The sequence below is a fragment of the Equus przewalskii genome, chromosome 5, assembly GCF_037783145.1.
Source record: "Equus przewalskii isolate Varuska chromosome 5, EquPr2, whole genome shotgun sequence".
Classification (NCBI taxonomy): Eukaryota; Metazoa; Chordata; class Mammalia; order Perissodactyla; family Equidae; genus Equus; species Equus przewalskii.
The window spans coordinates 38,742,309-38,768,601 of record NC_091835.1 but is presented as its reverse complement, the minus strand read 5'-3'; the positions used below and the strand labels follow the sequence as shown (position 1 = coordinate 38,768,601).

The following is a 26,293-nucleotide window of genomic DNA, read 5'->3' as shown; positions in this document are numbered from 1 at the left end:
CTACCCTTTCTTTGAACTCTTTGCTTATCTTTCACAATAAATATTTTTATTTTCACTTTCCTCTATAAGAACTTGTTAATTTAATATGCTTTAAATATTCTTTATTAGTGCTTTACATTTTATAGCATACTTTCTTTACTCATTAAAGTCTAACAAACTAGTACTTATACCCCTTCTCAAGCAGTGAAAAGACCTAACAAACCCCTATATTTATTTAGTGCTTCTGCAGTATTTGTTCCCTTGAATTTTGATATAAATATATATTTTGCTATTTGAAACCTTATCATTAATATTTTATTCACTCAATATCCATAAAGTTATATCCACATAATCTCTTTTCCTCAACTCTTCTTTCCTTTCGGCATATCCAAGTTTTCATTTAGAATAAGGATATTTGTCTTTAGAAAATCTTTAAATATTTTCTTAAGAGTCAGTTGATAATTAATTCCCCCCTTTTTAAAAAAATCTTTGAAAATGAATACATACTGCCATGATATTAAAATCATAGTTTCACTTGTTATTGGCTTCTAATTTATGCATCTCTCTTAAGTCAATAGTAGATATTACCAGTATTAGAAATGGTCACAAATATGTATACATAGCTTTTATATAATAAGGATAACTACTCATTATTTTCAGTAATTTCACTGTGGCTTTATATTGTCTGAACCTACATTCCATTAAAGTAAAGTAAAGCCAGTAGAATAAACCCATATTTTCACATATAATGAAAAGGAATGATATATATAACATTATTTCACTGAAAACAACAAAGTGGATGAGTATAGGGATGGTAGATATAAGTACCTCAACTTTAAAAAGGCAACATTTTAAGACAACATTAGTGAATTTTACATTATTTGGCATCGCTAATAAATGACGAGCATTGTAATTCTATAATGGGGCTAACAGAAGGGAAATTAATAACAGTTTATGAAAATATAATACAATATAATTAATAGAAATACACATATAGTGAGCCAACATTAGCCATTGTTATAGAAGTTTCAAATATTAGCCCAGATTACAAGGACATAAATATGGATTTAATTACCATTTTTCTAAATTTTAGGAAGTTAATTTGAGTTTGTCTGAACTCAATCTCCCAGAGACATCATTAGAAGTGAATATCCTTAGGAATGATAAACATTTCCCCCTTTCTTCATACAAGATGAAGAATGATGAAAAGAATTTCTTTTGCTATACCTGGGTCATCTAAATTAAAGTTTTGCTTCTTTTGATGTTCATGTATCATTTGACTGGTGTTCTAAAAGTCTACTTTGCCCTCCCCATTTTTTGGTTAAGTGAAATTTTTAAAAAATACCCTTTTTCACCGTCTACATAGTTAGACTTGGGCTTTAGTCATTACAACAAATATTCGTATCAAAACACAAACAGTTATAGTTGGAGGATGAATAAATGATAATATAATAAGTAGTTATTTAATGTTTCAATCTCTGGCATGATGATGTAGTTCAATATTGTTTAATGATTTATCCTTATCAGAGACATTTAAAATTCAGAATTTTTTCCATGATACTAGAAATGACATAGTAAGAGGATAAGGGAAAGAGGTATGTAATGCCAGAATTTAGCAACTTGTCTGAAAGTAAAACTTGAACAACTACACAAGGACTAAGTTTCCAGTGTTTATGATTGAGATAGAAGCAAGTTAATAGCATAGGGTGGTCAAGTCTCTGTCCCCATATATCTTTTGGAATATGAAAATAATTTCTCAGAGGCACTTGCCAATTGACAAACTAAATGACACTACAAACCCCAGTCTCCTATATTTTGGAGGTGTGTGATAGAAAAACTGTCTTCAAAATCAAAGCCTCAAAATAGCCCAAGTGTAATAATTTCCTGTGACACATTGATGAGAAATCAGCTTTTTCCACTATTGTTTCACTCTGAGCCTTCACAGGGCAGTCTGTGAAGACCACAGATATTGTTTGTGTACACGAGTAACCCAGCCTCCCACTAGACGATGCACCACTTTCTGGACGATGCACCACTTTCTGGACAACAGAAGGTATGTGTGGCTACTCTTCTGCTAGCCCATCTCATTTAGTGGAAGATTACAAATGCTAGGTATGTGACAGAGGTAAAATTAATATACAATCAAATCAAACAGAACATTAGTATCTTTATTTCAGGGTATAAAAAGGCATAAAACATGAAACATGTTGGAGGAGTACTTAAATTATTCAAATTATTGCCTATGCAGAATTAGTCAAGTGCATACAAATGCATAATTGGCTTTGTACAATGACAAAATTTAAAGTGGGATACCAAAAGCATCATGACAATGAACAGTTAATTTTGGATTTTGTAATAAATATAGATAAAATTGTGTATATTTTATATTTAGCTCAGCCTTTAAAAATTGATTCAAAATGAATTTATCAAATCATGAAGGTCAAACGTAATTCCTCATACATGTACTTAGATGAAATAAAGGAAGTTTGATTCTTAATAAAAATGAGGTTGAGTTGAATTTCATAAAATGCTAATTTAAACAACTATAAACAATAAACAAACTTTAAAAAAATTGAACAAAACAGTGCAAAAAAGATATAACACACTGATAAAGAGACATCTGTCTAATGAATGACTTTACATGGTTTAACTAATCGAAATTGTAAATAATGACATGACAATTGAGTTAATATAATAGTAAAATGATTAACATATTGAGAATTTATAAAAGACAGATTGAGTATTAAGTGTTTTACATGCACTATATCTTACATATTTTTTCTAACTTTAGATTAGTAAACCTAGGTTACTAGCCACTAAGTAACTTTTTAAAAAAAATAGTATAATTATTATTTTCATAAGAATGGAACAGTTTCACTATGTATAAAGAACTAAATATAAAAAATTACAAAGAAAGTAAATCACCCAAAATCTATAGGATAGAATAATTACTTTAAATATTTTCTGAATTAGCATTTAAGAAACAGTGTGTCCTTGTATATATAAACAGAAAGATAGATAGCTAGGTGAAAATAGTTTTGGAGCAGATGGGATAATACTATAAATGCATTTTTTAGTTAAAATATAACATTTAACGTGCATTAATAACAGACCTGAAACCGAAGTAATTTCTTAACTTCAGACTAAATATTTGTTTTTAATCACGAAGTCATATTTAGCCTTGGAGTATCTCTCTAGAATTAAAAAAATTCAAAAAACCTTAAGTGATTGGGTCACTGCATTTTTAAACTACATTTTTTTCAGCATTAGAGACTAGTTACTGATTTTCAGCTATGAGTAAAGACTGGCAAACTTAACCACTCGGCCATGAATGACCTTAGCATACTTAGACTTTTCTTCCTTCTCTTCATTTTCCTTATACTTGTTTCCTTCAGACATTCCTGAACTAAAGTTACTTTTGCCCCATTTTTCTTAACAACTTTAAATTTCTGCTATCTTGCTATATTTTGTGTGTTTCTGCAAGCCACTCTTAGTTCACAATAAGCAACTTTTTAAAAGTCACACAGTATAAGTTTCAAAGCCAGAAAAGATTCCAAAATGACCGACTGTAGAGCTCATTGACTGAATTAATAAATTATGCGATTTATTACAATTGGTTGCACAGCTAAAGCTGCCCTCACTGACTTTGGCAGCCAGAGGCTCTTTCTGGAAATTCGAAATTATGGTGTTCTTCCATAGATTATCTACACTTCTGTTTATCATCTCGTGGTCTCATATCTGCCATTGAATCAAATGCCCAATACTCGTGTTAAATAAGTATTTTAAGGAATTATTTATACTGTTTTATTTTCATTATTTAGTAGGTTTTGGATAAGTTTAGCGTGTCACGTAATATTTTTCAATACATAAAATATTTCTTTAAAATTCTAATGATTTTTCAGATCTCCACAATCATTCAAAATAAAAGATCATTTGATAACACCTCACCCTGCTTCATAAATAAATGTAAGTCTCTAAACAAAACTAATTCAGTGCAGGAAATTACTATATATGCTGACACTACTATTCTCCCAACTTTAGAACACTCATCTTTAACCGTGAATGGATTTAAAAGTTGTCACAAAACTTGGTGCATCATTTTTTTCTAATATGGCGTTTTAATTTTAACCCAGTTGTTCTAATAGTGTTAAAATGTTTCTGTGCAATCTGTCTAGAATTGTAACAACATTATTACTTATGAACTAAATTATTCCTCACTAATTTATTGCCTTACGTTTCTCTAACCAATAACCTTGTGTCGAATGTAGGAAATCATTTTAAAAACTACTTATTCCATCATGAAACACATTTAAACTTCTAAGGACCACACTTTTACACTGTTCAACTGCCAAATAAGTACTATTACTCACCTCATACTCCACCCATTTGCCTATACTAGGCATCTTGTTGTTATATACGCCGTCTGTCAAATACTCAAGTACAGTTTCCATACAGCACAGTCCTTGACATCAGCTGCAGAGATGAATAACCAAACAGTAACCTATGCAGAACTGAATCTGGTTAAGGACTCAAAGAAACAGCAAATGAAACCTAAGGGTGTTAAAAGCTCCATTTCAGTAATTGAGCAGGAAATAACCTGTGCTGAATTAAATCTTCTAAATCCCTCTCAAGATCTTCAAGGGAATGGCAAGAAGGACCACTGCAAAGGTAAGACATTTAATAGACACACAGTAACTGTTCTAGGATGTGCAGCTGGGGATGCAGACATGTGGGGAAAGAGTAGGGAATAAGCTCACATATTTTTGATTTATGAGGATCAGAGCTCGCAGTTGCAGTGGTAATAGGATATTCTAATATAAAATCTGAAGACTAATTCCTTTCAGGCACTGTTAAAATTTGTAGTCTTTGACCAACAACTCGTGGAGCATTATATTTACTGAAAATGCAGTGGTATATTCTGAGAGCAAGATTAAAGTAGTAGATGTGGGTTTGGGTTCCAAGTTTATATATATGATTCCCTGTGCATGTGAGTTCCCTTGAATGTAAACTGTCTAAACAATTATCTCCACCTCTCCTTTCTCAGTGTTTCCATTTCTCTGTTTCCCTGCAGATTTCCCATCACCACGAGAGAAGCTCATTGGTGGGATCCTGGGAATCATCTGCCTCGTCTTGCTGTCCACTGTGGTAACAATGGCACTTGTTATTTCCTGTAAGAAAATTTTTTAAAGATTATAAGAGAACTTTTCACTTTAATGATCGTCAGTGTCTCTGAATATTTCCAGTATTATGTATTAGAATTCTCATTTTAACATATGGATTTATACTAAATGTAGAATTTGTCAAAAAAATAAACAACAGAGTGATTATAGAGAATATTTTATATATATGTTTGGATTTCATAACTCAAAGAAGTATTTAGGAGACTGAAAGACCTTGTTGAGAAATATAAATTAATTTTTGAGATTAAACCAAACACTGTAAGAGATGGTGAAGTTTGTTTCTTTAGGTTTTTATTATTTTTCCCCTAATCTTCACTACTTTATTATTTTTTGGTAAAATTATTTGGTATTTTTCTCGATTATTCTAAGTCTAAACAATACACTAAATTTCTAAGTAAGAAACTAAAATTTGTATGATTTATTTAGATCAATATTATTTTTTTATAAAAATTACTTTAATTTTTCTAGCTTCTGGAAGCCTGGCACAGAACAATTCATCTCTGGCAACAAGGAACCAGAAAGGTATATTGATTTCCAAAGTTCTGATATTAGTATATTTTGATTTTGCCTCTACCTTAAGCTAGCTAAAACGATAATAGATTTTTGGGAGGACGATGAATTACAAAATCTAGTAATACATGTTCATACATGATAATCATAGGACAGTCTCCCTTTCTGTGCAACAATATTAAGAAAATTCATTTAAAATCACCATACCGATTGCTGCTGACTGGATCAAATTTTCTACTGATCAGATATAAACAATTTTACTAATCTAAAATGGTGATATTGTTCATTGAATTTCAGGACATGTATAGAGTGGATACTTTTGTTTGTGTTTTTGCTTTATATGAGCACATAAATTAGGAGATTAGAGGCTAACCGTCCCTGTGGTTGCGTGTATGAGTGTGTTTTGTTTTATATGTACCAGCCTGTGAGGGTGCATAGATAAGATATGTCCATATATGCTTCTACCTATGCAAATATGTAAGCTAATTTTCATTTTTTTTTAATTAAAATTGTTTTGGGATAGTATTTCATAATCTTTCTCCAGCATATCATTGTGGTCATTGTCCAAAGGAGTGGTTCACATATTCCAACAATTGCTATTACATTAGTATTGAAAGAAAAGCATGGAATGAGAGCTTGCTGGCCTGTGCGTCTAAGAACTCTACCCTGCTTTATATAGATAACGAAGATGAACTGGTAAGATTTCAAATGTTTCAAACATTTTACTAAAAGCTTATTTCAGTCAATACTATATTTGTGAAAATCGTCCAAATTTTTTACTTATTGGTAGTTTTAATTTTAAAGTGCATGTTGACCGCAAATGAAAAAAACCCATATAGTTACATATAAGGTCACAATTAGAAGTTTTCAGCCCCCGGCAGTCCCTGAGTGTACTCTTGTCACTTCTCTTCTCTCCTCTCTTAACCAGTATTCTGATTTTTAATATTATAAATTATCTGCTTATTTTTAAACACTATATAAATGGAACATTCAGTATACATTTTTATGTGTTTCTTTTTTTACCTGCATATGATATTTAACAATTCATTCATATTATTACATTTATCTGTATTTTTTTAATTTTTCACTTCTGTATTATATGACTATGGCAGTTTTTAATCTATTCTACTGAGAGAGAAATGTGGCTGCTTTTGAATATGTTTGTATTATGAATAATTATTTTATGAAAGTCATTGTGTATGTCTTTTCCCACATATATTGTACTTATAGTAATTTACATATTATACATATGTCATATACAATGTTATTTTCATATAATATAAATATATTTATAATAATTTATAAGTATAATTGTGTTTCTGTATAATTGTAGTTTACTGTCTTCTTTGCATTAGAATGAAATTGTGGGGTCATAAATATATGTATGTCAAATTTATTATGTTATCACAGTCTTTTAGTTTATTGTGTAAATACACATTTTACCAATTAGTCCCTTCAACCAAAACTTAATATTATCGAGAATTTTAATATTATGTCTGATTGTTATATAGTAGTTTCATTATAACATTAACAGGCATTTTTCTGATTAGTATTAAATTAAACACATTTTTCTGGTCTCTTAATCACTAGAATATTCTTTTTTCGTGATAATGAGAAGTGTCTATTCCTGTCTCTTGCCCACTTCTCCTGTGTTGTCTTTCTTCTTCATTCCTAGAAGTGGTTCCATTTTGGATTTGGGGTTGTTTTTGATTTCATGAGATGAAAACAGCTTTTTTGACTCTGTGACTTACCCTTTTCACTCTGATATTGGAGTCCTTCAATGATCAGAATTTACTCATGTTATCAGAATCCAATTTACCATTTTGAGTATTAGTGATTATTTTGGACCTATTTCAGAACTTGGTCGAAATTCATGACGATAATCTCCCACATTACCATCTAAGTTTTATTTTTTTTTCCTTTATTTTTTAACTTTTACATTTAGGTCTATAATCCATTAGGAATTTATTTTTTGTGATGCTGTGAGGTGGAAGTGAAGTTTATGCTTTTCTACATCATTATCTAAATGATGGAACGTAATTTATAGAGAAGGTGATCTTTTCTTCATAAGGAACTTTATAGATATATATGTAATACATACACATATATATGCTCTAATCAGATTTATATCGATAATTTATCTTCTTGAAGTTTTATAGTTTACACCTAGGTTTATGACCAATTTTGAGCTTATTTTTGTATATAATTTGAGGTATGTATAAAATAATAATAACTATATTATTTTTATTTTGCATAACAATATCCAATTGTTTCCACAACATTTATTGAAAAGACTATGCTATGTCTACTTTATGAGTTTGCATCTTTGTTGAAATCTGCATTCCGCATATGCGTGGGTATACCTTTGCACTTTCCAGTCTGTTTTATTGATCTAGTTATCTATTTTCATGCCGTCTGTACTGTAAGCATTCTTTTTTCTTTACAGTAAGTTTATATTAGTTACATTAGTTCTTTTTCAAAGATTTATTGTTTGTTCTAGGACGTTGTATGGATATCTCATTATGTCTATCTTTTTAAAGATTCTTTTGCTTTTCTTTTTTTTAAGCAAGTATGAATCTTAATTTTATCAATGCCTTCTGCATCAGAGTGATCACATCTTTTATCTTCTTTACTTGGTCAATGTGAGGGATAAATACTATGGAGTTTCAAATGTAAATCCAACACAGCATTGCTTCAATAAATCTATTTTTGTCATAGTGCATTATTTTTATATATCACTGGAATGTTTATATCATTTTATGATTGTAACTGATATGTAATTTCTCTTTTTGTAATATTCTCATCAAAAATACACAACATATTTTATTAGCCTCATTCATCTTGTTGCAAGTGTTTTCTATTTTCTTTATCCTACAAGAGATTTTATAAGATTGGCATTATATGTTTTTGGTACATATTGCTCACATCAACACGAAATGATCTGCAACTGAGCGTGGAAAGTTTTTTGAATTACGGATAACATTCTAATAGAAGTTTTAAGACAATTCTAGTAATTTCAGTTCTTTTTGTTTTAGTTTTCACAAGTCGTAATAGTTAGAATTTCTTCCACTGTGTGTCTATTTTCAAATGTATTTGCATATTTTCATAACATTGTCTTATAATTTTATTGAGGTATAATATACACACAAGTAGATGCAAATACTATATCCCAACAGCTTACTGAATTTTCATCAAGTGTAACCATCACCCAGAATGAGAAATTGAAATTTGCCTGCGCTATGAAAGGGCACTTTCATATTCTTTTCTGCATTAAAAAATACTTTATATCAATGGAATCATGCAGTATGTGTTCTTTATTTTTGGCTTTTTCAGGTAAAGCTAAACTGGTGAAATTCATCTACATTGTTGCATGAAGTTGTAGATGGTCCATGCCTCTTTCCTGTTCCATTGTCTGATTATGTTGTAATGTATTTATCTATTCTACTGCTGATGCTCTTGGATATTTGGGTATTGTTCTATTTAGGGCTTCCATGAGTTATTCTGCCATACGAATTTCAGCATAAAGTTTCAACAAAATATGTTTATCTCTTCTCCCTTCTATAACTTTTAATTGACTCTTCTTTTTATAGCTTCTTGAGAGGGAAGCTGCTCAGATCATTCATTTTAGAACATTCTTCCTTTTGAAAATGTGACAAAATATGTTTTTTTTCTAAACACTACTTTAGTTCCATCCTTAAAATTTTTACATGTTCTCATTTTATTATCAGTTATTTGCTAATTTTGCTTTTGGTTTCAACTTTGAACTATAGATTTTGCAGAAATGTGTCACTTTCTAAATGTTTGGAAGTTCCCATATTTCTTTCTCTTGTGATTTCCACTTCAGTTCTTTGTCTTCGGAGAATATAATTTGAAATATTTTAATCCTTTCAACTTAGTGATACCTATTTATGAACTAGAATGTATTCTATATATGCCAGTTATATCAAGCTGGTTCATAGTGGATTTACACGCTTTCATATTCCTACTGATTTTATGATCAGGTGTTCTATTAATTACTGAGGAAAGAGCTTTAAATTTTCAACAATAATTATTAAATTGTTTATCTTTCTTTCTAATTCTATCAGTTTCCACTTCATGTTTTTGTGGGTCCTGTTGTTAGGTCAATACATGTTTTCATTGTTTTATCTTCCTCTTGTACTGATGGATTTAATATTTTTAAATGTTTCTTTTTATTTCTAATAATATTTCCTGCTTTAACAGCTGTTTTGTCTGATATTAGAATAACCATTTCTGCTCACTATGGTTACTGTTGATAAGCCGTATTTTTTTCCATCCCTTTCACTTTCACCTATTTATGCCATTGAATCTAAAGTGTGGTTTGCTGTAGAGAGCATGTAGATGGATCTTACTTTTTTCATTGAGTATTTTTATTCAGATGTTTTATTATCTTTTGATTGGAATGTTTACTCATTTACATTTAATGTAATAATTAGTATAGTTGGATTTAGGTCTGCTATTTGCTATTTGGTCAGTTTGTCTTTTGATCTTTTCTTCCACATTTCCTAACATATTTTGTGTTAAACAGGTGTTATTTTAGTTTTTTAGCTAGTATGGAATCACCTCGTCTCTTCTACACATGTACACAATTTTCCATCGTCCACGGATGTGTAGAGCTAATCTCATCTCTTCTATTGTACTCTCATGTTTTGTACCTTCCCATTATATTTATGATTGGCACTGTGTGTGGCACAAAAGAGATCACAACTTTGGAATAGAAAAAGTATGGGTTTCCCTCATTCAGTACCAGGCAAATATAGCACTTTGAGCTGAAAAAGTAGTGGGCTATTTAGCGACCCATTCCCCTCTGCTAATCAAGTCTGCCTCTGTGGTAACAACACCACTGAGTTTTTCAGTCTTACACAAACTGTAAAAACTACAATTATTCTTGCTCATTGGCTGGGCTGGGGAGGAGAGCAGAAATGGGAACAGTTCTAGGCAAGAAAACCGCAAATTTGTTCCATTCTTACTTGAATCTACAGCAGGTTTTCCAATAATAAATACTTCACAAATTATTATTAATCTTTGATCAGTTCTCAGAGCCCTGAAAGTGTGATTTTGTCAGTCGTTTTCTTCACTTAGTCATACTAATACGTTTTCCTAATGTGTCCAGTGTGTAACACTATAATGTAAATTGAAAGACTATAAATTAAAAAGAATTAATTCTATTTGCGGTTAGAAAATTCAAATTAGTATAAAAGCACTTTTTTGACTTGTCTTCAAATTTCTTTACTCATAGAATTTTTTGGTCTCCTTGCGTGTTTACTCATGGATTAGACCCTCTCATGGAAACAATAGTAATTCCTGGATGTCGCCAAGTGGCTCAACTTTCTCTTCAAAACTGTAAGTTGCTGGAGAACTCAATATTTTATGCCTTGAAGGAATTAATCTTAGAAAGAAAAAAAGAAATATATGAACAGTCATATAAACACAATTATTTAAATGTTTCCATAGAAAAAATTATATGGAAAATATTCAGATTTAGGTTATAACTACTAGTCTAAATGCATTGTTTATTCATCAAAATATGAAGTTATATTATACAAATAATGATATAATATTCTCTGTATTTCAGGTTCTCAAGATCTTCAGAGAGAGGCAAAAATTGTGCATTTTTTGATTTTCCAACGAAGTCACTTTCTTCCGCATCCTGTTTGGAAGAAAGAATGTATATTTGTAAGCAGCAGGCATTTTAGCTTATCTAAATTTGATATAATGCTACTGTCACCATCTATAAATAACATATTTGTAGTTTTTTCAAAAGCCATAAATTATTTGCTTAGAATTATTTTTTAAGATATTATATTTTAGTGAAGTTTCAGATTCACAACAAATTTTAAGAGGGAGGTACAAAGATTTCTATGTCCCCCCATCCCAACACGTGCGTAGGCTCCTTCTTTATCAACATAGCTCACCAGAATGGACACTTGTTACCTAGGATGAATCTATATTAATGCATCATAACCACCTAAAGTGCATAGTTAGCCTGAGGCTTCACTCCTGTGTTGTAGAACTATTTTTAAATCATTATCTATATTAATTTTTAAAATATATGCCAAGTCCATATGATACATTTCTTAAGCTTTTGCTATTTATTAAAATAAATCATGTATAAATTGCAAATCCTAATATCGAGAATTGTTATTGCTAGCCACAGTAAGTTGAATCAGTCCACTCATATTTTCAAATTAAACGATATGTCTTCATCTTGGAAGGCATTGAAAATAAGGAAGTAACAACCTTGGGGGACGAGGTATATAAGTTAGAGTCAAGTCAGAGGATGGAATCAGGGTACATTTGATGCAAAGAATTATTAACTATTTGTTGAAAATTGTCCACTAAGAAAGGATAAAAGAAAATCACACAGAATAACATGATTAAATATTATCTATTTTTAATTTATATATAATTGGCATAATGTTATATTAGTTTCAGGTGTAGAATGTAATAATTTGATATTTGTAACTATTGCAAAATGATCACCATAAGAAATCCCGTTAACATCTGTCACCAGAGTTACAAACAAAAGAAATTTTTTCTCATAATGAGAAATTTTCTTTTCCTTTCTTTCTTTCTTTCTTTCCTTCCTTCCTTCCTTCCTTCCTTCCTTCCTTGTTTCTTTCTTTGTTTCTTTGTTTCTTTGTTTCTTTCTTTCTTTCTTTCTTTCTTTCTTTCTTTCTTTCTTTCTTTCCTTCTTTTTCATTGCAGTAATATTAGATTATAACGTTATATAGCTTTCAGATGTACATTGTAATATATTTCGAATTCTGTGTGGATTACATCGTGTTTACCACACAAAAAGTAATTATAATCCATCACCTCACATGTGAGGCTAATCACCCCTTTTTCCCTACCCCCTCCCCTGCTTCCCCTATGGTAACCACCAATACAATCTCCATTGCTATGTGTTTGTTTGTCCTTGCTTTTACCTTCTCCTTATGAGTGAGATCATATAGTATTTGACTTTCTCCCTCTGACTTATTTCATTTAGCATAATACTCTCAAGTTCCATCCATGTTGTCACAAATGGCTGGATTTCATCATTTCTTATGGCTGAGTAGTATTCCATTGTGTATATATACCACATCTTCTTTATCCATTTGTCCCTTAAAGGGCACCTAGGCTGCTTCCAAGTCTTGGCTATTGTGAACAATGTTGCAATGAACATATGGGTGCATGTATCGTTATGCATTTGTGTTTTCAAGTTCTTTGGATAAATACCCAGCAGTGGGATAGCTGGATCATATGGTAGATCATATGTTAGACCAGTGTTTCCTTATTGATCTTATCTTTGGATGATCTTTCCATTGCTGTAAGTGGAGTGTTAAAGTCCCCTGCTATTATTGTGTTACTGTTTGTTTCTCCTTTTAAGTCTGTTAATAATTACTTTATATATTAGGTGCTCCTATAGTCGGTGCACAGATATGAGCATATGTTATGTCTTCTTGTTGGATTGTTCTCTTTATCATTATGTAGTGCCCATCTTTGCCTCTTGTTACAGTTTTTGTTTTAAAGTCTATTTTGTCTGATATCAGAATTGCTATCCCCGCTTTCTTTTCTTTTCCATTTGCATGGAATATCTTTTTCCTTCCCTTCAGTTTCAGTTTATGAGTGCCTTTAGATCTGAAGTGTGTCTCTTGTATGTAGCATATATATGGGTCTTGTTTTTTGAATCCAATCAGCCACCCTATGCCTTTTGAATGGAGCATTTAGTCCATTGACATTTAAAACAGCTATTGATAAATATGTACTTATTGCCATTTTGTTACCTTTTTTTTCTGGGTGTTTTAGTTGTTCTTCTCTGTTCCTTTCTTTTTCTCTTGCTCTCTTCTCTTGTTTTTTCATGGCTTTCTTTAGTCATGTGTTTGATTTCTTTTCTCTTACTTATTTGCTTACTTATTATATGTTTATGATTGGTGATTACCATGAGGATTGTATGTAATAATCCATGTATATAACAGTCTATACCTAGTTGATAGACTTTTAGCTTGACCTCTTTTTAAAAGCTCTACTTTTTCACTCCCATCCTCCCACATTTTATGTTTTTGAAATCATACCTAATGTCTTGTTTTGTGTCTGTCTATCCATTACCCTCCTATCACTGAAATAGGTAATTTTAGTACTTTTGTCTTTTAACCTTCATATCATCTTCACAGGTGGTTGATCTGCATCCTTTACTATATTTAGGCTTTTACCAGTGATTTCATTGCCTTGTTTTTTGGGGGGTTTTTGCTGATAAGTTTTTTATCCCTATTTGTGTTCATCGCTTTCCCACTTAAATAAGCCCCTTCAACATCTCTTGTAGAAATGTTTGCGATAAAATCCTCTAATTTTTTCTCGTCTGGGAAGATCTTTATTCTCCTTCCATTCTGATTGACAACCTTGATGGATAGAGTATTCTTGGCTGTAGAGTTTTTCCTTTTAACACTTTAAATGTATCATGCCATTTTCTTCGCCCCTGTAGGATTTTGGCTGAGAGAGCCACTGATAGCCTTATGGGATTTCTTTTGTATGTCACTTGTTGCCTTTCTCTTGCTGCTATTAGGATTCTCTCTTGATCTTTAATTTTGGACATTTTAATTATAATGTGTCTTGATGTCGGCCTCTTTGGGCTTATCTTGTTTGGAGACCTCTGTGCTTCCTGTACTTAGATGTCTGTTTCCTTCCTTAGGTTAGGAAAATTTTCAAGTATTATGTCTTCAAAGAAATTTTCTGTCCCTTTGTCTCTCTCTTCTCCTTCTGGGACACCTATAATAGGAATGGTAGTGCTCTTGATATTGTCCCAGACTTCCCTTAGACTGTTCTCATTCTGTCTAATTCTTTTTTCTTTTTTCTGTTCAGCTTGGGTCGTTTCTTCTAGTCATCTGTCTAGCTCACTGATCCATTCTTCTGTATCTTCTACTCTGCTATCGAGTCCCTGTAGTGAATTTTTCACTTCCAGTATTGTATTCTTCAATTATGATTGCTTCTTTTTTATATTTTCCAGTTCTGTGTTGATGAGCTCACTGTGTTCATCCAGTATTCCCCAATATCTGTGAGCATCCTTATGAGGTTTTGTTTGAACTCTTTGTTGGATAGGTCACTTCTTTCTGTTTCACTTAGTCATTTTTTCTTGGGTTTTGTCCTGTTTCCTTGCTTGGAATGTATTCCTTTGTCTCCTCATTATGCCTCTTTCTCTGTGCTTATTTCTATGTATTAGGTGAGTCAGCCACATCTCCATAATTTGGAGAAGTGGCCTTTTGTAAGAGATGCCTTTTGAGGCCCAGTAGTCTGCTTCCCACTTTTCACCAGTACAAATGATCCAGGAGTGACTCCTTTGTGGGCTACTGGTGTCCTTCTGCTGTGGCAGGGTTGGTCTTACTGCAGCTACCCACAGAGTCTAGTCTTCCCTTTCCTGCCCAACTGTTTGTAAATCTGGCTTGGGGAGCTTCAGCACCACTGGTTACAAGGTCTAAGAGCACACTCCTTTTGCAGTTTTCCTGTTCATTGTGTAGGTACCCAGTGTAGCTGGTTGCTTAGCTCAGGGGCTTACAGTTGCTGTAGGCCTCAGGCCCATAAGGTTGTTGTCAGTTCTCTTAGGAGTGCAGCTGAGTGGCACTGGCCTTAGGCATGGGATCACTCAATTATTTCAGGTTGTGGAAGGTGGGGCTGATCCTTTTTATGGCTATTTGTTAAGCACAGGTCTGCTGCTGCTGCTAAGCCTCACCCCCCACAGGACAACACACACTGTCAACATATTCCTGGTCCATGCACACTTCCCAAAATCCTAGATTGGACCCTGATGCCCCATGGAGAGGCCCCCACCTCTCCACCAATGTCCCCCACAAGTCACCTGGTCCTCACACAGGTCCTGCCAGACAGAGGCAGACACACCCTCCTGCCTGTAGAGGATCAAGGCACCCAGTCAATGAAGGCTGACAAATAACCTGAGGGTTTCCTGTTGGGCTGGGTCAGTCCCTAGGGCAGGCTGCCTACCCTGGCTGAAGTGGATTAAATCTGTGCTCTAGTGGGTGTCGTAGACCCAGGGATAACAGCCCAGGGGAAGAATTTCAATGACTTCTGCTGGGGTCTGTGTTGGCACACAAGGACTAGGTCACAATAATGGACCCTACTAATATCTCAGTCTCCAGAGAGGTCTCTCCTCTCTCCAAGATGCACCCTGAGCCCACCAGGTGTGTGTGTTTCACTAAAGCACTATCAGCCTTCTCTAGGTGATTTTAACTTGCTGAGATGGGTGAGTTTGTGCATAGGCCCTTTAAGACCTGAGTCTTTTCTGCTTTTGTCTGTTAGGTTTTCTGGGGGTGTCCCTGCTGCAGTAAATAGTCAGCAAAGCCAGATAGTAAGAGCCTCGTCTCAGTTGTGCTGAGTCTGAAGGATGCTTATAGCAGTATCGGCCCCCACTCCAGACCTCACTCCTCCATGGAGGGCTGCGTACCTTAGGGTGGCTCCCACCTGCCTGGCTTAGAAACTACACTGCTCCTGGCAGTAGCTTTTTTTCTCTACAGAAGGAATTTCTGCCTCTTCTGCCTCAGTCAGGACTGTCCTTTCTGTGGAGGTTCTCTTTATCCAGTTTTCAGTTTTCTACTCAGGGTAATAATTCCAAAAATAGTTGTAACCTGGTTGTGTTTGTGGGAGGAAATGAGTTCAGAGTCTGCTTATGCCACCATCTTGATGGGATCTCTCTACTTTATGATTGAAGGAGAGTAGTCAAAGAAGGAATCACTTTGTATCTAGGTTTATCACCTGAAGAAGGTCTTTAGAAATCATTGAAGATAGTGTGGCTGCAGACAACTTCATGGCAGACATTTTCACTGGATTGCCCAGGGACAAAGCTGTTCCACAGTCCGCAGGCTGATGTTAATGAGGATGGCCCTCAGGCAATAACTGGCAAGTAGGCAGATGCTGGAGGGCAGGGAAGTATGACTGAGACTGGACACAAAAACTTGCTAGAGAGTGAATACCATAGGACTTCCTGTTTGCATGCAGCTGGAACTAAACCACATTAGCCAAAAGAGAGAAAACACCATGAAACCAGGAAGAAGAGCCCTTACTCCCGCAGTGGCTATTCAGTGATTTTTACTGACAAAATTTAACATCGTGTGAGCTGACAAGGGAGAAAAGTTTACAGGATCTAGCTCCATTTTTTCAGAAAGCTGTGGAGGATTGTTTGAAGCTGAGAGTAATAAATTGTTAATTGACATTCAAGGTTACTATGTAAGAACCACAAGGTTGCTGTATAAGAGACATTTGCATCTGCCCCACTTCCTCAGAGAATGCAACCAATTGTATCTTCTGAATCTGTTTTAGTGCAGCATAATCAATGATTAGGTTAAATCTTTGGTCTTTTCATTGTGTAATAATCAATGTTCTTTCATATTTTTTTCACATCTGTGATCTTTTCCCTACTAGATAGCAGATATTTTGGAAAGTATCTTGTTTTATTAAATTTTCTCTCTCTCTATTCCTGTCATTCTTTGTCACCATGCTTAGAAAAATGATTTGATGAAAAAACCAAAGTGTCAAAAAATGAAAAAATTGAGTTAAAACAATGAAAATATTTGTGTGGGTTGACCAGCTCGTCATTGACAAAATTTGAGATTACCTTTAGTAATTGACACTGACTCAGAAATACTTCACCATAATAAAATTGTAAAAGGGAGAGACTTTACCCTAGTATTGTTTGCAAAATAAATAATTTCCTATTTATTTATCTGTAAGAGTAGACATATTCTTTATATTCTTTTTAATTATTCTCTATCTTCATATAGAGAAAATACATGAATATTTTAATTTTATATAATCTGTATATGGTAGCTGTAACTAATTGGTAAAGTTGTGTTACAAAAACCCAAGATGGTATTGACATTTAAATATAAGGACTAAATTCTCACTCACTCATTTGTGGTTTGGCTGGGCTTAAGTTGATGTAGACTACGTATATATAGACTTGGCTCCAGACAAGAGACTCAGTTCAGATCGTTTTTCATGTATTTATTCTCAGAACAGTGGGTTAGTTGGTACAAAACCTTGTAAAGCAGAGATTATCAGGTCTCAGAGTGGCAAATAGAAATTCAATTCTTAATGCCTAGTCTCAGAATTCCTAATTCATTACTTTTCCATTCACATTACATTGTCAAAATAATTCGTATGGCCAAACATATCATAGCTTGTCTGCAAAGCATACTCTTCTCATAGTGGCCAGAGGGAGGAAATGTAGATTTACTGAAAAATAATCTAATCTATCATAATAGCCATAGCAATGTATTTCTCATATTTCATGAGATACGTAAGTTGTTTGCAAAAAGAATATATTGGGAAATAGAAGAAAATAGTACTTCTTACATTTCCCCAGGTAGGTTTTTGTTTCCTCTGTGTCAAAAGTTCTGGTGAAGTGGTTTTGTATAGTGGTAAAGATTGTTGTATAGATGCTTACCCCAGGATCCTTGATCCATGTACAAATGAGGAGTAAGTAATACGGAATAAAATTTAATGACCAGGTGATTTGAGTGTAAATTCTACATGCATCCTATTAGCTTTATGATTTAGTTATAGAACTGTGTTGGCTCAGTATCCTCTCCTTTAAAATATGATAGAAATAGTATCTTATTCATAGCATTACTTGAATATTTTTTGAAAAGCACTTCCTGGCACACAAGTATTCACTAAATACAGTCATTTTTACTTAAAAACTTTATACTTTCATTCTATCACCTGTAACATAATGACCATAATTGTAGACATCTAAAAAATTATTAATTATGTCCATTGTTTCTTTGTGGCTCTTGCTAAGTCAACATGCATAAATTTAGCTTTTGCTCCCCAAATGCTCTGAATTGGATAAAAACCATATACTAATAAAGTGTACTAATAAAGTGAAATGTCATTCTCTATCCAAGGTTTATGTTTTCCTGTTCTATTTCACCACCTGTTCCAAAATATAAATATCAGTTTTATCCAAAATCCTGTACCAGATATTCTGGAAGAAAATTCAAGAATGTCATAAAATTATTATAATAGTAAAATGCACAAATACATATAAATAATAAAATGCCAACAATGAAGAGGTACCTCAAATTTTAATAAGCACTAGATATCTTGAGTTTCACAGAGGCAAAACAATTATAGATCTCTTTCACAGTAAAGTATAAAGAGATTTAAATCCAAAGAAATTTGATTTTCTGTTTCTGGTGAGGCTATGTAAGCTCGTACTGGAACCTACCACTGATAAAAATTATAAATCTGGATAAAGCAAATAACACACACACACACATACACAAACACACACTAGCCTAGAGATGAAAGGGGGAAAACAAAGAGTTTTGGAAAAATAGTTCAAACATGGAAGGAGAAAATGGCACAAAAACAGTTACCTGTTTTCACCATTTTTAGCCTGAAGGAAGACCAAATTCAACTCCATTTATGTGACTAAAACTTCAAGAAAAACCTTTCAGTCTTTCCTTTGTCAAAAAAAAATGGAGGATAGCATACAAGAAAACCACAGCCAGTGGAAAATGATGATGGAATCCCAGAAAGGAGAGAGCCGGAGAGTGGGAATAACAAATTCAGTGTATAAACTCTGCCCCAAATTCTGGCTGACAACAAAGCAATGCTGTGTGAAAAAGACTACACCTAAGGATAAACTAGAGAACTAAAATGAGATTTGACCTGCCAGCCCAGAGACAGGTTTCAGTTCCAGTCCCACTAATCAGTTGCCTTTTAACAAATAATATCAATACTCTTCAGAGAAATATAAGTGTACCCTGAGTCCTCTTAAGGGATTCAAGATTTAAAGTAACATAACGTATACAAAAACTAGAAAAATGTGACCTATCTGAAGAGAAATGGTACTCCAATAAGACCATTTCCAAGATGAACCAATTTTTAAATTATCAGAGAAATATTTTTAAAGCAGAATTAAAAGAATGCTCAAGGATGTCTAAGAAAATATACTCACAATAAATAAAAAGATGGAAAGTCCCAGTAAGTGGTATAAAACACAACATTTACAAAAAATATAGAATATAGAAAATGTAAAATTCACTTTACTGGTTTCATGGCACAGTGGATGAAAAGGAGTCACTTAATGTAGATTACTAGAAATAATCTTATCTGACGTTGAGCAAAAATAAATTTTAAAAAGGAGATCAATGATATAATACCAAATTTAAAACACATGTGTAATTAGAATCATACATGCAGGAGCATGAAACATTTGGCAGAAAAATATTTGACCTAATAATGGCTGAAATGAATCCAAATTTGTTGAAAAACACAAACCTAGATTCAGAGAGTCAAACAAGGTCCATAAGAACTATGTCATGGAAGTGACATCACCATCTCGGTGAAGTGAACTTCCCCAAGACTCTCTCATCTCCAAATACAACAGAAAGAGGAATCCATACTCCAACAGAGGACATCCTAACACAGCACAAAAACATCAGAGAGACACACAGCCACACGATGGAAGGTGGAGTGGATGGAGCCCCACTCAGAGGAGCAGGAATAGGGTAAGAGAGACTTTCTTCACTCCCACCTCTAATGACTGATCTGTAACCATGGGGGTCTCCAAGAGGGAAGGAAACTGGGAGAGGATACTCAGTCACAGGAACATCATGGAATCCCGAGGTCCCTTGCAGCCTAGAGGGAAGCCCTACAATAGGGCAAAAGCTTCTGCAGGTGGTCACATCATTAAGCCAACACCCCGGGAGACCCGATAGTGAGAATATGGCAAGCAAGCCCTGAGAGCATGCAGGAGAAAGTGTTCCTCAAACCACCCGCCACTCACCCATTCCACTGCCTGGGATCTTAGCTGAAAGCAGAATGCTCAGAATACACAGCCCCTGACCTCAACCCTGTGGTGAAAGGCAGTAAATGAAACCAAATAATATCAGAATGCCTAAGATCTGCTGCACCTCCTCTAGCAATATCAGACACTACATCAAATTTCCAGACCCAATAGAAAATGACAAGTACCCAGAATTCAGTCCTGAGGACACAGCAATATGTAATCTAAATGACAAGGAATTCAAAAGAGCTATCATCAAAAAACTCAATGAGGGAATAGAGAATATAGAGAAACAACTCAACAAGTTCAGGAGCTACATCACAAGAGATATTGAGACTATAAAATAGAACCAATAAGAAGTATTAGAGATGAAAGACACAATGGATGAGATAAAACAAAATAGAGATCCCCTGAACAATCAAGTGGACATCATAGAGCAGAGTACCAGCATAAGTGAAGATAGACATGTTGAAATGCTACAGACAGAGGAGGAGAGAGAACTAACCCTAAAAAGAAATGGAGAAATTCTCCGAGAAATATCTGACTCAATTAGGAAATGCAAGATAAGAATTATAGGTATTTCATAAGGAGAAGAGAAGGAGACTGGAGCAGAAAGCGTGTTCAAAGAAATAATACCAGAGGACTTCGAAAACCCAGGGAAAGAAAGGGACATCTGTGTGGAGGAGTCTTCCAGATCTCCCAGATTTGTCAATGTAAAAAGACCTACAGCAAGGCCTATAATAGTAAAACTGAAATACTGAACAACAAAAAAAGAATACTAAGGGCCCCAAGGCAGAAGAAAATAACCTATAAAGGATCTCCTATCACGCTTTCAGCCAATTTCTCTGCAGAAACCTTTCAAGCTAGGAGAGAATGGAACAACATATTCAAATCTTTAAAAGACAAAAATCAAGAGCCAAGAATACTCTATCCAGCAAAAATATCCTTCAGATATGAAGGAGAAATTAAATCTTTCCCAGACAAACAAAAGCTAAGGGACTTCATAGCCGCGAGACGCCCCTACAAGAAATCCTTAAGAAGGCCCTCATACCTGAAAAGAAAGCTGGAGAAAGGGGTCACAAAACACAGATTAAGGAGATAAATAGGTAGACGTAATCAGAATAGGATAGAAAATACTCAAGTATAGCATTAATATAAAGGGTACGAAAACACCAAAAACAAAGATAATCCTGTCATTTTAACCACAAACTCACAGCACAAGATGGAATAAGATTTGAGAAAAACAACTTAGGAGGGGAGGCAGAAAGGTACTTAATCAATTTAGACCAAGGAAATAAGAGGCCATCAGAAAATTGACTTTTTACACACGAGCTGCTGACTGCAAACCTCAGGATAATCACTAAAGAGAAAATCAGAACAGAGACACAAATAATAAACAAGGAGAAAACAAACAAACACATCATGAAAAACTATGTAATGCAATGGGTACAGCAAAACATACAGAACAAGAAACAAAGTTAATGCAGGAAAACCAGATAATGAGTGATAAAATGACAACATTAAGCCCTCATACATCAATAACCACCTAAACGCAAATAGATTGAATTCTCCAATAAAAAGACACAGAATGGTGAGATGGATTAAAGAACAAGACACAACAATGTGCTGCCTCAAGGAAAAACATCTCAGCTCCAGTGACAAACACATGCTCAGAGTGAAGGGAAGGAAGGGGATACTCTAAGCAAATGGGAAATGAAAGCAGGTGTTGCAATACTTATATCAGACAAACTAGACTTCAAGATAAGACAGGTAAAGAGCGACAAAGAGGGGCAGTATATAATGATCAAATGGACAGTCCATCAAGAAGAAATAAGATGTAAATATGTGTACCCCCAACACAGGCACACCAAAGTTCATAATGCAACTGTTAACAAACCTAAAAACAGATAGTAATAAGAACAAAATAATAGTAAAGGACGTCAACACTCCACTCACATCAATGGCTAGATCATCCAGACAGAAAATCAACATGGAAACAGTGGAACTAAATGAAAAACTAAACCAGTTGGACTTAAGAGACATATATAGAACACTGTATCCAAAAACAGCAGAATTCACCTTCTTCTCAAGCACACACAGAACATTCTCAAGGATGGACTATATGTTGGGAAACAAGGCAAGCCTCAAAAAATTTAAGAAAATTGAAATAATGACAAGCATCATTTCTGATCTTAAAGTTATAAAGCTGGAAATTAATTACAAGAAAAAAAGCTGAGAAATGAACAAAGATGTGGAGACTAAACAAGACGTTGTTGAACAAACAATGGATCATTGAAGAAATTAAAGGAGAAAACAAAAAATATCTGGAGACAAATGAAAATGATAACATACCATACCAAATCATATCAGATGCAGCAAAGCAGTATTAAGAGGGAAATTCATCCCAATACAGGCACACCTTAAAAAAAGAAAAATCCAAAATAAGGGATCTCAAATTACACTTAACTAAATTAGAAAAGGAAGAACAAACAAAGCCCAAAGTCAGGAGAAGGAGAGAAATAATAAAACTCAGAGCAGAAATAAATGCTATTGAAAACAAAGGCAATAGAAAGGATCAATGAAACAGAGAGCAAGTTCTCTGTGAAGATAAATAAAATTGACATACCCTTAGCAAGACTGACAAAGAAAAAGAGAGAGAAATCTCAGATAAACAAAATTAGGAATGAAAGAAGAGCAATAACAACAGACACCACAGGAATACAATGGATTATAAGAGAATACTAACAAAAATATGTGCCAACAAAATGGATAATCTAGAGCAAATGGATAAATTCTTAGACTCTTACAACCTCCCAAAGCTGAACCAAAAAGAAACAGAATCTGAATAGATAAATCACAAGGGAAGAGATTAAAACAACCATCCAATGCATCCTAAAGAATAAAACAACAGGGCCAAACTGCTTCCCTGGGGAATATTACCAAACTTTCAGAGAGTATCTAATACCTATCCTTCTCAAGCTATTCAGGAAAACTAGGGAAGACGGAACACTTCCTAATACGTTCTACAAGGCGAACATCACTCTGATACCAAAGCCTGACAAGAATAACACAAAAAAGGAAAACTGCAGGCCAATATCACTGATGAACATAGAGGCAAAAATTCTCAACAAAATTTTGGCAACCCAAATTCAGCAATCTATCAAGAGGATCATAAATCGTGATCACACAGGATTTATATCAGGGACACAGGGATGGTTCAACATCCACAAATCAATCAACGTGACACACCACATCAACAAATTGAGGAATAAAAACCACATGATCATCTCAATAGATGCAGAGAATGCATTTGACAAGATCCAATAGCCATTTATGATAAAAACTCTTAACAAAATGGGGATAAAAGGAAATTACCTCAACATAATAAAGGCCATCTATGACAAACCCACAGCCAACATTATACTCAATGGGACAAAACTGAAGGCAATCCCCCTGAGAACAGGAAGAAAACAAGGATGCCCACTATCACCACTCTTATTCACTATAGTAATGGAGGTTTGGGCCAGAGAAATGGGGCAAGAGAAAGGAATAAAAGGAATCCAAATAGAGAGTGAGGAAGTGAAATTCTTAGTGTTTTCAGACAACATCATCTTATATATAGAAAACTCCAAATAATCCAATGGAAAATTAATAGAAATAACAACTGCAGTAAAGTCTCAGGGTACAAAATCAACTTATAAAAATCACTTGCTTTTCTACACTCTAATAAGGAATTTACAGAAAGAGAACTCAAGTATACAATTCCATTTAAAATTGCAACTAAAAGAATAAAGTACCTAGAAATAAATTGAAACAAGGATGTGAAGATCTTACAGAATGAAAACTATAATATATCAGTGAAAAAAATTGATAATGACCTAAAGAGATAGAAAGAGATTCCACGCACGTGGATTGGAAGAAGAAACATAGTTAAAATGTCCATACTACCCAAAGCAATCTACAGATTCAATGCAATCTCTATCAGAATCCCAATGACATTCTTCACAGAAATAGAACCAAGAATACTAAAATTCATATGGGGCAATCAAAGAATTGCCCCTGAATTGCTAAGGCAATCCTGAGAAAAAAGAGCAAAGCTGGAGGCCTCATAATCTCTGACTTCAAAATGTACTACAAAGCCATAGTGATCAACACTGCCTGGAAGTGGTACACAAACAGGCAGACAGATTAATAGAACAGAACTGAAAGCCCAGAACTAGAACCACACATCTACAGATAGCTAATCTTCAACAAAGGTCCAAGGACATACAATGGAGAAAAGATAGTCACTTCAATAAATGGTGTTGGGAAAACTGGACAGCCACATGCAAATGAATAAAAGTAGACCACTATCTCATGCCATACACAAAAATAAACTCAAAATGGATCAAAGACTTGAAGATATATCCTGAAACTATAAAATTCCTGGAAGATAATATAGGTAGCGCACTCTTTGATATCGAACTAAAAGGGATCTTTTCGAATACCATATCTTCTCAGACAAGGGAAACAAAAGAAAAAATAAACAAGGGGCAGTTCATCACACCAAAGAGCTTCTGGAAGACAATAGAAACTAGAATCAAAACAAAGAAACAGTCCATCAATTGGGAGAAAATATTTGCAAATCATATATCTGAAAAGGGGTTAATCTCCATAATATATAAGGAACTCATACACTGAACAATAAAAAAACAAACAGCCTGATCAAAAAATGGGAAGAGGATATGAACAGACGTTTTTCCATAGAAGATATACAGATGGCCAATAAACACATGAAAGGATGTTCAACATTACCAAACATCAGGGAAATGCAAATCCAAACCACACTAAGAGGGGCCGGCCCTGTGGCTCAGTGGTTAAGTTCACACACTCCACTTTGGCTGCCCAGGATTTGGCTGGATTGGATCCTGGGTGAGAACATGGCACAGCTAATCAGGCCACACTGAGGTAGCATCCCATGTGCCACAACTAGAAGGACTCACAACTAAAATATACAACTATGTCCTGGGGGAATTTGAGGAGAGAAAGCAGAAAAAAAAGGAAGATTGGCAGGAGCTGTTAGCTCAGGTGCAAATCTTTTAAAGAAAACTACACTAAGATACCACCTTACACTTGTTGAAATGTCTATAATCACTAAGAACAAAAAGAACAAACGTTAGAGAGACTGTGGAGAAAAGGGAACCCTCATACCCTGCTGGCAGGAATGCAAACTGGTGCAGCCACTATGGAAAACAGTATGGAGATTTCTCAAAAAACTAAAAATAGAACCATCATAGGACCCAGCTATCCAACTACTGGGTATCTACCCAAATAATTTGAAATCAACAATCCAAATTGTAACACATGCACCCCTATGTTCATTGCAGCACTGTTCACAATAGCCAAGACATGGAAACAATCCATGTGCCCTACCAATGGTGATTGGATGATGAAGATGTGGTATGTATACAATGGAATACTACTCAGCCATAAAAAAGACAAATTCATCCCATTTGTGACAACATGGAATGACCTGAAGGTAATTATGCTAAGTGAAAAAAGCCAGACTTAGAAAGACAAACACCAGAAGATTTTACTCATATGTGGAATATGAACAAACCCACAGAGAAAGAAAACAGTTCACTGGTTACCAGGGGAAAAGGGGTGAGGAGTATGCAGAGCAGGTGAAGGGAGCACTTATATGATGACAGTCAAAAAATACTGCACAACTGAAATCTCACATCGATGTAAACTATGATGAACTAAATAAAAAAAATAACTAAATCATGAAGGGGTACCTAATAACTCAACTTCTGAAATAGAGAAAGGGAAAATATTGAAA

The 26,293-nt window shown here is 34.2% G+C and overlaps 1 protein-coding gene across 2 annotated transcripts; it reads left to right on the top strand.

Moving 5' to 3' along the window:
- The first annotated feature begins 1,911 nt into the window (after nucleotides 1-1,911).
- On the top strand, nucleotides 1,912-18,358 carry LOC103563735 (NKG2-A/NKG2-B type II integral membrane protein-like). 2 transcript variants are annotated; one of them, XM_070619078.1, is made up of 6 exons: nucleotides 1,912-2,032; nucleotides 5,051-5,149; nucleotides 5,628-5,681; nucleotides 6,278-6,365; nucleotides 10,927-11,030; nucleotides 11,263-16,699. In XM_070619078.1, exons 1-6 carry the CDS (start codon nucleotides 2,007-2,009, stop codon nucleotides 11,381-11,383), a joined length of 492 nt encoding a protein of 163 aa, XP_070475179.1. In that variant the 5' UTR covers nucleotides 1,912-2,006; the 3' UTR covers nucleotides 11,384-16,699. The 2 variants fall into 2 exon arrangements, with proteins under 2 accessions (XP_070475179.1, XP_008537401.1); XM_008539179.2 differs by lacking the exon at nucleotides 1,912-2,032 and adding an exon at nucleotides 4,322-4,647 and having other exon boundaries at nucleotides 6,214-6,365; nucleotides 11,263-18,358.
- Nucleotides 18,359-26,293: the final 7,935 nt, after the last annotated feature.